The 11,983-nt window shown below is 34.7% G+C and overlaps 1 protein-coding gene across 2 annotated transcripts; it reads right to left on the bottom strand.

Moving 5' to 3' along the window:
• Positions 1-1,756: 1,756 nt before the first annotated feature.
• On the bottom strand, positions 1,757-8,745 carry LOC109338096. Of its 2 annotated transcripts, XM_019575233.1 has the most exons (6): positions 5,162-5,463; positions 4,931-5,076; positions 2,647-3,909; positions 2,498-2,566; positions 2,218-2,416; positions 1,757-2,100 (listed from the first exon to the last, which is right to left on the bottom strand). In XM_019575233.1, exons 2-6 carry the CDS (start codon positions 4,931-4,933, stop codon positions 2,030-2,032), a joined length of 1,605 nt encoding a protein of 534 aa, XP_019430778.1. In that variant the 5' UTR covers positions 4,934-5,076; positions 5,162-5,463; the 3' UTR covers positions 1,757-2,029. The 2 variants fall into 2 exon arrangements, with proteins under 2 accessions (XP_019430778.1, XP_019430779.1); XM_019575234.1 differs by lacking the exons at positions 4,931-5,076; positions 5,162-5,463 and adding an exon at positions 8,739-8,745.
• Positions 8,746-11,983: the final 3,238 nt, after the last annotated feature.

Genomic DNA, 11,983 nt, shown 5'->3' with positions numbered 1-11,983 from the left:
TGAGAAAATTAAACCACAACTCATGGCCTATTTAGACTTTGATTGGTGTTGGGACATACTAGGCAGAAATATTTCCTACTCATGGCCTATTTAGACTTTGGAATATTTAAATTTGACAACGGTTTCAACTTTCAAGGCATGATACTATGATTTAATAAGATTTGTACCATAAGTGTTAGAACATAGAGAAGATAAAATGAAGAAGAAAAGTGAGACTGCAGAATGAAAGAAAGGAAGAATGAAGAAGTTGAAGAATTAGGTGAGTGATTTTGAGAGTTTCTATTCTAATTGGTTCAATTGGTACATATTTAATTCCCCTTAAGCAAGGTCCTCACATACTTATAGATATTCTCAACTCGAACATGATTATCTCAAGTATGAGGATACATGTTAGAAACCCAAAAAAAAAATTCCATCGAATAAGGCATATGAGTTATATACACATTTCATAAGTTGCAATACATCTTCAAAAGACATTACATTGATTCTGATAACACATAATTACTCATATTATATATCATAAAATTCATTACATATGCATAACACAACGGTTGAAAAAGTTGCAACGTTTATTTTCCGATACACATCATAATATTCACAACAATAAAGGTGTTAATTTAATAGTGTAAATACTGCTAACTAAAATATTAAAAGTTTGATTCCTGTAAGCAGAATAAGCAACAATATACCTAAAAAAAGATTAGTTCTTGCTTCCTTATCCTTTTGGATGAGAATATCTAAAAAAAACATCACAATGTCAACAATTATAGAAAAACATCACAATGTCCACAATTATAGAAAAACTTCTTGGACACCATACCTGCATTCATAGTACTTCATTCCATTATTTTAATTTAAGAGAAAAAAATGTATATACTATATTGTATGTGTTTTATATATTATCATTGCATTATTCATCATTCATTTTTTAATTTGACTCTTCAAAAAAGTAATCAAAATGAATAATGAATAATATAATGAGGTGTAACCATTACTTTCAATTTCATAAAGCTAAAGCTTCATGATGTATTGGAAGAGACTTTGCATTTTAATTTGGTGCCCCGAGCTTCGAGAATCAGGAAGATGAGCCCCAGTTTTCTTCAACTTTGGCCATGAATGGGTCTAGTGTTTTTTGTAGAATAATCGTTGTAACCAATAAGAAGCACTTCATTAAATTATAATAACTAATTTTTCAGTTTATTTTATTAAGGATGTGACTATTTATTATTGATAGGACAAATTAATTTAAGATAATGTGGAACGAGCCAAAACAAACACAAAAAGGTGGCAGAATTGCCACCAAATAGAATATAGAGAGGACAAAACAAACTTTGATGAAAACAAAGGAAAAATACCAAAAGAATGGAAGCTATGATAATGATGACAAGAATATAATTCCACTATTATTTCTTTACTGTATAATAATGATAATCAATTAATTATATAATTGATATTGTCTTAAACTTTGATAATAATAATCAAATAGGAACAAAATAATTCTTAAAAACAAAACTTACGATAGATCTAGCAAATAATAATCTTTCACCCCACATAGCAAATAATAAGTATATAGTAGGTGTACGAAAAAAAAATCTTTGTTGAAAGAAGCAAGACCGATTTGATGGCCATTACACCCCAATTTGATATTGATATTGTTATTTTTTAGAAAAAAATCTCCAACTATTAATAAAACCCATTTTTGCAATCAATATCCCTTGCTGCGCATTTTTTTGTAAAAATCCATGAATAAGAACATGAACTGATGAACTTAAGTTTTTGTTGGATTTGACATCAATTTCCGTTCATGAAATTTACTAACTGCTATGATACACTCATACACCCAATTTGCAAATACAAATATTCCATTTTGTTTGCAAAGTTGCCTTCTACTTTTCACCCAGCTTGACTTGTCTTCAAATGGGAGAAGGATTCAAAACTCAAGTTAGTTTTTGCAATCAATCAGCAAAATGTGAATAGAAACATCAATCCTATAAACCCAAGAAGGATAACCCTTTCTTAAATTGCTCCTTTATAACAATTGATTCACTTCATCTTTTCGACAAATGCGCTGAAGTTCAAGTGCAGCAGCCATAAAGGATTCTGTAGAAGATGAAGAAGTTACAAAATGAGAAGGGAAGAATAAGCATTTTGTATCAACAAAACAGATCACAGAAATATTCAACTGAACAAAAATAGGAATTGAACAAGATAAATTACCTTTCCAAATACTGAAGGATTTCTGGTTGATAGGAGAACCAGTTATTGTCTGAATAACTTCAAATAACATATTCTGAGGAGTGCTCCTTAGCTCTTGTACAACCCCATATATAGTTTTCCCATTGTCAAAGTAAATATGATTATTGGGGTGTTTTGTCTTGCAACCAGCATGCCTTTCAAACTCGTATGCATTAATAACCTGGCAAACGTAATATTAGTAGGAGAGATCATATTGGCTCAATAAGGATTTTCAAATATGATCAAGGTTTAGCGAACTTACCTTGGAAAAATTACACGTCTCACAGCTGCATAAATACCCAGCACCTTTTATAACACCTCGAAGTTCCTTCTAATAATCATAGGAAGAACCATACATGTGATGAAAGATAAGCTACTGAGAAAGATGAACTCATGAATACTAAATTTTACCTCCCGCGACCAAGCCTTATACTTTACGGTGACACCATCCAGCATACCAGTGGATAGCAAACTTCTGACATTTGAAGGGAAGTTGTTCGAAGTAGCTTTCTTGGACATTTTTAGCTCCCCTTTTCTGTTGGTAACATTTTCAGATGCAGATGCATGTGCTGCACTTGAAAGCAAGTTAGAATTAGAACTAACCAACTCATTCAAATTCACAGCTTCTGAGTTATGTGAAGGTGCTTGACCCATCAACAGTTCATAGCCGGAAATGAACAAGTCAGATGGAATTGTATCATCGTCACATCCACCGAAGGATATGATAGTGCTCTCTCCTTTGTTATAAGGATGAGAAATAAATGGCATATTATTTCCCTCATTGCAGTAGGTGTGACCCATCGATATGGTCCCATTGTCAACCTTAGTGAATACGTGATCTCTTGACATGGAATTGCCATCATCCTTGTTGTAAGATGGGGCAATAGGTATCACATTACTATCGACCTTGCTGAATCCCTGATCCATTGATATTGTATTACAAATCTCTTTGTACGTTTGATGAATAGATAACCTGTCGTTTCCCTTGTTATAAGATTGACCCATTGACATCAAATTGCTATCCGTCCTTCCGTAAGTGTCATCCATAGATATTATATTGGCATCCCCATTGTTGTAGGAAAGACATGTTGATATTGAATTATCGCCCTCAGTGTATTCTTGAGGATTTGACAGAGTGCTGCTAACTTCCCTAACATAGGGATTATTTGTAGGAACAGACACGACATTCTCAGATTCATTCACCTCAATAACTTTAACTTTTCTGATTCCATCATAATTAAAATCTGGTTGAGGATATTGCAATGTATTAGACATGGATAAACCAAACAAGGAATCACCTCCAAAGGGATCCATGTTATCCTTTCTTTCCGCACACAACTTATTATCTATGGTAACAGAGGAAATGTTTCTGTCTTCAAAGTTCATAGTTGCTGCATCTAAATCAAACAATTGTTGAGTAAAATGACCAGTCAAAGAGTGAAAACTTGAGGGATTTCCCCATGAAGAAATACTGGAGCTGGGAATTTCTGGTAATAAATTGTTTGGGGCTTCCACTTCATGCTTCTTATTCGGAAACAGATCCACTTCAGGGCCATCCATGGACCACTGATGAGCACGCTTGGACACATTTCTAGAAGAATTGTCATGAGTCATGTCACCATCATCCAAACACTCAGAACTCTTTGCCATCCAAAATGCTTGGTTGTGGAAAGGCTGTCACAAAAAATCTTCAGAAATAAGCCCTTACCAAAGAATTCCAAAGAGAAAAATGCTAACACTAAATCTATGCTCCAGATAAAATATACTTTAGTACATGCACCTTACCACCAATAGTGGAAAAATTCATACAATAACAGTGCCATTAAAAACCATGAAAATCAATATACTGGTAACTCTTAAACCCGTAAATCATTAGAAGCTCTGCGGTTAAATTATGAGTAATGTACTGAAATGAATCAGAGCCTAAAATGTATCCACGTGATGAAAAAATACCAATTAAAACACTCTCATCTGGCTTAAAAGTAAACATGATAGACATGCATGCCAAATATAGTCATTTCAACCAACTTTCCTAATCGAGTAGCCGTACATTCAATCATAAATTCCATACACAGATAATTGTTACTAAAGAGGGAAATCATAAACAGAACAAATTTAGGCAGAATAATCATAATCATAGGTTATGTATATCAAAATGACATGTACATATCTTCCAAACGACAAAGTAAGGACCACTTGGTAATTAATGTTTACTGAATTATGCAAACAAAAGATTCAGGAAACACCTTGTCCTCAACCAAGTTCTTTACCCAGAATATATCAGTAAATTTATTAACAATTATACACATGTTCCTAATTTAACCTATCTTTGCACTTATTCTTTCCAATAACCAAAATAAATGCAAATAATCTTAATGGTTACCTGTAACACAAAATACAACTCTACATGCAACAATAAACTCAAATAACTCATTGTCCAACTACCATTGTCCTCTCAAGTAGTCACATTTAAAACCATGGTTGCATAATCATCTCATTTAACCTACATACCAAATTCACCATACCGCGTACCACACATATGGTTCATCGTTAAAGTGTGATGAACTGCGTAACCAAGTGAACCACATACCGTACCGGATAATACATTTAAAACCCATGACCCACTTCAAACTCAAAAAAACAAAATTATATGTGGTAGCATTCCATTTTTGGTCAATGGACCACGAAAACTTACCATTTCTGTTCTTAACTTCAAACTTAATAAGACAATTCCAGCTATACTGTTCTGTCTACTACAAATAAAGGAACAGTGAAACTTGCAATTAAGTTCATAAGAATCACTTTTAGATGCTACACTCTCCTTCTACCAACTCAATTTCCCTGTCAGTAAATAAACACACAAAAATCAACTTCAACTAAAAATTAAACAAAAAAAATGGAAACTTTATGCAATGTAAAAAATTACATGTTACTGTAGCGGGGAATGGAAAACAAGAGCGACAGTGTAGAAAAACTTAGAAAGCGGAAAGGTATGAATCGGAGATTGTACGGACGGGGAATACGGCGAGATCTGAGAAAGTTGTGGAGGGTGAATATGAAGGGTTTTTGTGTAGTGGTTTTCGGAAAAGTTATCAGATGGTGCTACGCACGATCGGAACGTGAGAGAACATCATTGCCGTACACGTGGTATGATCCAGTTCAGGAAGGAAGAACCAGCTGTAGTTCTCTCTTTACTCTCTCATCATGTTTACCTGTAATAAAATCAGAAGCCTGAGAATAGAACATAAATAATTGGGTTTTTAAGCCTCAAGTTACCTGTTTCAATGATGTCAGATGATTATAAAGTTTTGAGCAGCATACTCTATTATTTTTACACTAATTTTAAGGTTAAAAATATTATTTTAATTTTATAAGTATAAGTAGAATAATATAATAGTTATTTTATTTTACCTGGCATTTCTCTATCTATTGCTGGAGAAAAGTACTATAAACTTTTTATTTCTCTTTTTTATTTTACCTAGCATTTCTCTATCTATTGCTAGAGAAAAGTACTATAAACTTTTTATTTCTCTTTTTTCCTCTATCCAACTTATAAATAGGGAGCATATATGTTGTTCCATAATGTGTCACTCCATGTGACATTGATTATGATTGATTGAAAAAATGTATTTATATTAAATTTTTAATAATTAATCATTTTTCTAACCAATTATAAGTAACAATACATGAAGTTATACATTATTTTGGGACAACAAATGTCTACCCATATAAACAAGCCCAAGGGACTAATCACAAACAGAAGAGAGTCTTTTGAGTGGAAAAAAAACATTTGTCAGATGAGAGTCTTTTATGTGCCTGATGTCAAGAACATCCAAAAACGACGGACCATATTTTCTTCTCTTACCATTTTTCTTATCAGTTTTGGCAGGATCTATATGGTTGGTTGGGGATTATGGTGGTGTTGACTTCAACCGGTAAATTTCATTATTTACAACATTTCTTACGAGTTAAGGGTACTATTTTGAAAGACATTTGTTTTCTTTTCCGGATGGTTGGCATTGAATGAAAAAAATTAGTTTAGTTGGAGGAGTTTGTGAAGGAAATGAAGTTCAAGTCTTGGTTATCAATCAAAGGAAAACACAAAGGCGCATTTTTATTTCAAATGGGTCTCTAATCCAAGTTTGTGTTTGAATTATTATTGTTAAGACTTCTATTTGTTTAGAGGGTAATTGATGTTTCCATAGGTCTCATGTTGGGTTTCTTTCCTATCCATGTGTCTTATTTATTAGATCATGGTTGTAATTTTGTTCTAGTATTAATAAAATTTCCATTTATCAAAAAAATATATATTGACATGTATATTTTGAAACTGAATTATTTAATTTTTTTAGAACTTGAATTTTTACTTCATAACATTTTTTGGTATAATAAAAAATATTTAATTTTCTTATCTCATTTTAAGATAAGAAATTAATCATTTTCGGAGTGCATGATTATCCCCATTACCAATAAGTTGCTCATATAAATTGAAGTTTTGACCATATGACTTATCTAAGATTTAATGACGTCTTACACCACTACACTAATATTTCATTGATTATTTTTTTGGTACTACCAATAATATTCTCTCAGCTTTTTTGAGTAAGGATAAAGATGCAATCTCCACTTGGAGTGCTATTTAAAAGAGCACTTGATTATCATAAGCTGCACTCTTTTGGTTGCCTATGTTTTCCTTGGCTATGATCTTATAGTCATACCAAACTTCAGGCCATATCTCTTCCTTATATCTTTCTTGGTTATTCTCACTCTCAGCATGCTTATTTCCCTCAAAATTTATCTTTTTATTAATTGATATTTTTTAATTAATCGGGACACAAAATGTGGATATACTTGGGGATACCAATAAGTAATTTGTGTTCCTCTTTTTGGTGTTCCTTATGCTTGGGGACACAATTAACTAGAGTTATGTGTAGTGTCTCAAAGAAAAGAAGAATTGCAAGAGAAACTTCTTCTTGTATGAAGAAGAGCTAAAAGAAAAAATGAAGATGAAGAAGAAATAAGAACTTTAACACTTCTTTTATTAATTGATTGAATGAATTTTCAAACTTGATTCTTCTTAATTATTTATAGGAAGAAGAATCTATTAACAACTTGAAATAACAGAACAACTAACAAAACTAACTTAATTAGCACATGCTAAATATGACAAAATACATGAATAAAGCAATAACTTGGATCACAAGAAATGGGCCTATTGAGCTTATGCCTTTTCTGATCAATTGATCTTTGGCACTGCCTAACTGATGCTTGGCCTGGGTCGTGGCCTGAGTGAGCCACCTAGGCTAAGGCTTGGTTGGCTTGGTTCTTAGGGACAAAGGGCCCTGAATGTGCAATGCTGCCTTGAATCTGCCCTGGTGCGTGAAGGAGCCTTGAATGACCTGAGCCCTGTACAGGATGGCTCTTGCCTGATGGGTGTTTGAGATGGTCATTGGCGTGGACAGGGCCATTGGCATGGGCGCTGAGACTGGTGCAGGCGTGGGCAGGGCCACTGGCATGGGCAGAGCTGAGACTGATGCTGGTGTGGGCAGGGCCACTGGCATGGGCTTAATCAGCTTAATCATAACATTAGTTCTAGGCAAGAAACTCAAATCATTACTAACAATAGTATTAACAATGTTCAAGTTATTATCATCATCATTGGCATTTAATTTTGATAAGCATCTCGTGATTGAATCGACAATTTGAATCACTACTTACCCCTATTTCACTTGATTTTTTTATCTTCCTAGGTCCCAATGCCTTAGTTAAGGCATCAGCAAGTTGCAAATGAGTAGGAACAGGTAGGAGCTTAATCAAACCTTGGCTGCATTTCTCTCTTATGGTGTGGCAATCTATCTCAATATGTTTGGTTCTTTCATGAAAAACAAGATTGGAAGCAAGATAGATGGCATATTGATTATCACAGTAAAGAATAGTAGGCATAGAGTAGTTAAATTGCAAATCTTCTAAAACATAATTAAGCCAAGTTATCTCACAAGTGGTTAAGGCAAGGGCCCTGTATTTTGCTTCACAGGAACTTCTGGAAACAGTCCTCTGCTTCTTTGATTTCCAAGAGATTAAAGAATCCCCTAGGTAAATGCAATATCCACTTACAGATCTTCTAGTGTCTGGGCAAGATGCCCAATCACTATCACTATAGGCTTTTAACTGCACAGTAGAATTGGTAGGAAAGAACAGACCAAGAGCAGGGGAGCCTTTAACATATCTAAGAACTTTCATAGCAGTAGTGTAGTGCAAATTGGTAGGAAAAGCCATAAATTGGGCTAGTTGATTGACACTAAAGGTTATGTCTGGTCTGGTGTTGGTCAAGTATATTAGTCTTCCAATTAGTCTTCTATAAGCATGAGGATCTTTGAAAGGTTCACTGCTGTCCTGATGCATATGAGCACCAGGGATCATAGGGGTAGATGATGATTTGCATCCAATCATCCCTGCATCAGATAGGATTTCTAATGCATACCTTCTCTGGTTCATAGAAATACCATTTTTGCTCTTAGCAATTTCAAAACCAAGGAAATATTTTAGATCACCTAAATCTTTGGATTTGAAGGTTTTGTCTAGGATTTGTTTAAGGTCATTGATCTCATCTATGTGGTTACTAGTCAGGATGATATCATCCACATAAACTAATATGGCAGTGATTAGGTCTTTGGATGTCCATTTGATGAACAGAGAGTGGTCACCCCTGGATTTATGGTATCCATTTTTTACAAGGAAATTGGAGAGTTTGGCAAACCATTGCCTACTTGCCTGTTTAAGACCATATATGGATTTCTAAAGTTTGCAAACTTCATTTGGTTGGGTATGGAAGAGACCAGGGGGTATGGCCATATAGACCTGCTCATTCAACTCTCCATGAAGAAAAGCATTGTTAACATCTAGTTGTTTAATGTGCCAATTGTATATGGAAGCCAAAGATAGCACAAGCCTAACAGTGGATATTTTGGCAACAGGGGAAAATGTCTATAGGTAATCAATCCCTTCAGTTTGGGTGTACCATTTTGCAAATAATCTAGCCTTATGTCTCTCAATACTCCCATCAGCTTTATACTTGATCTTGAACACCCACTTACATCCTATAGCAGACTTATCCTTAGGTAGGGTGCTTATGGTCCATGTATCATTTTCTTGGAGGGAACACAACTCCTTATTTATGGCCTCCTGCCATTGAGGAAATTTAATAGCTTGGGAATAAGTCTTTGGCTCAATGTTGGTAGTTATAGACAAGACTCTAGATTTGTGTTTTGCTGAGAGTCTATCATAGTTTAAGTAAGATGATAGAGGATACTTAGTAAGGGTTGTAGGAACACTGATTCTGTTTAATAAGGCACAATGATAATCTTGCAGGTAAGTAGGGGTCTTAGGGACTCTGTTACTTCTTCTTAGATTTAGGTTTTCACTTTCCCTATGAGTTTGGTCACTGAACTCCTCATCATGATGTTCTATATTCACTCTATCTTTAGGTGGGGAAAAAGTAATGTCCTCAAAGATGAGAGGGTTAGGTTCACATGGTGCCTTGCTGATATCAGGGTTGGTTGATTCTTGAGGGATGTAAGGGAAATTGTTTTCATAAAACACCACATTTCTACTAATCTCTATGACTTTATTGGACAAGTTGAGAATCACATATCCCTTAACTCCTTCTTTGTAACCTAGGAAGAGAGATTTACTTGATCTAGGATCAAATTTATCCCTGGAGTGGCTATGTGTACTAGCATAGCAAAGACATCCAAAAACTCTTAATGAGTTCATATCAGGCTGGATCTTAAGCAAGGCTTCATGAGGAGTTTTTTTCTCTATGATAGAAGTAGGGAGAATATTTATTATGTAAGCAGAGTGTTTCAAAGCAAAAGACCAGTAAACCTTAGGCAACCTACTTTGTATTAATAGAGCTCTAGCTACATTCAAAAGGTGTTGGTGTTTTCTCTCAACTATTCCATTCTATTGAGGAGTATAGGTGCAAGTGGTTTGATGAACTATTCCCTTATTAGCATAGAAAGGTTTCATGTTAAATTCAGGGCCATTGTCACTCCTTACAATCTTTACTTTGTGATTGAGTTGATTCTCTATCATTAAGATAAATTCTTGCAAAGTCTTAGAGGTTTCTGCCTTAGACCTCATTAGATATACCCAAGTATATCTACTATAGTCATCAATTATGGATAAGAAGTACTTATATCCTTGAACAGAAGGGACATGAAAGGGTCCCCATATGTCAACATGTATTAACTCTAATCTATGAGATGAGTGAGTACAACTTAAAGGAAAAGGCAACTTCTTTTGTTTGGCTTGATGACATACATCACATATGTAATCTTTGCTGAATTCAACAAAAGGAAACATATTCTTTATCTTATTCATACAATTGTGTGATGCATGTCCTAATCTAAAGTGTCATACATTTGAATCAGATATAGATGCATAAAGATTAGTAGACAAATTTATATGATGTAAGTGTTTAGGAACTTGAAAGACATATAGCCCATTGGTAGATTTAGTTGAACTAATCATCCTCTGGGACTTCTTCTCCTAGATTTCACAGTGGTTAACATCAAAGAATAGCATACATTTGGATAATGTTGTGAGTTTAGATATAGATATTAAGTTATATGCAAAGTTGGGCAGATATAAGACATTGTGAATGATCATCTCTGGGAAAAGAGAAACTGTCCCAACAAAGGTTGCTATTACCTAATTTCCATTGGGCAATCTTACCCTTATAGGTTTTACTTCTCTATATGTAGAGAAATTATCTAGGATGGAACTTATTTGGTCTGTAGCACCACTGTCCAGAATCCAATTTATATAGGAGTTAATGGTTTTAGAATTACCTGATATTTTGTTATTGAGGCATGTGGATGTGGATGATAGTACACTACTAGTGATGTTATTTGAATCATTTTGACATATCTTCCTAGGTTCTTCATTAGGCTGGCTTAGCATGCTTATCAATCTTTGATATTGATCCTTGCTCGATCCATACACAGGTTCACTTTGATTTGTTTGTTGGTCTAGAGTGTGTGTTGGATCCTCCATTCTTGAGCTTACCACTGAGAACACTCTATCATTCTTTCCAAAGTTGGCTGGAAATCCATGCAATTTATAGCATGTTTCCACTGTGTGGCCATTTTTCTTACAATGTGTGCAATATTTGTTGCTGTTGGTGCCTTTGTTCCATGATCCTCTTCCTGAACCACTTGAGCTCCCTCTTCCAGAGTTGGTTGGTACAAATGCTTTTCCTGAACCTTGTCCTTGGCCTCTTCCAGAATAACTTCCTTTTCTCCAACTGTTTGATATAGCCATTGCCTTAGAATCCAATTCTTGTCCATACATTTGTCTTTCTTGCTGAATTATGAGGGCAAACACCTTACTCATGTTAGGCAGGGGATCCATGATCATAATTTGTGACCTGACCCCTGCATATGAGTCATTAAGCCCTCTAAGGAAGACTATTACCCTGTCTTCCATTCTGTGATTCCTTACATCAGAAAGAACATCGCCACAGCATTGAACTTCACATTTGCATTTTGGCATGAGCCTAAAGTTGTCAAGTTCATCCCATAGGGTCTTCAATTCTGTAAAATAGTTGGATACATCAAGGTCTCCTTGTGTGAAGTTTGTGATGGTTCTCTACAACTCTGCAATTTTATAAATATTTCCTTGAGAAAATCTTGAAAGTGCGCATGTCAAGAGGAGCACTTTGGAAAGCTTTCTCACTATATGTTGT

The sequence above is a fragment of the Lupinus angustifolius genome, unplaced genomic scaffold (genome assembly GCF_001865875.1).
Source record: "Lupinus angustifolius cultivar Tanjil unplaced genomic scaffold, LupAngTanjil_v1.0 Scaffold_17_116, whole genome shotgun sequence".
NCBI lineage: Eukaryota > Viridiplantae > Streptophyta > Magnoliopsida > Fabales > Fabaceae > Lupinus > Lupinus angustifolius.
This window is presented reverse-complemented; position numbering and strand designations above follow the sequence as displayed.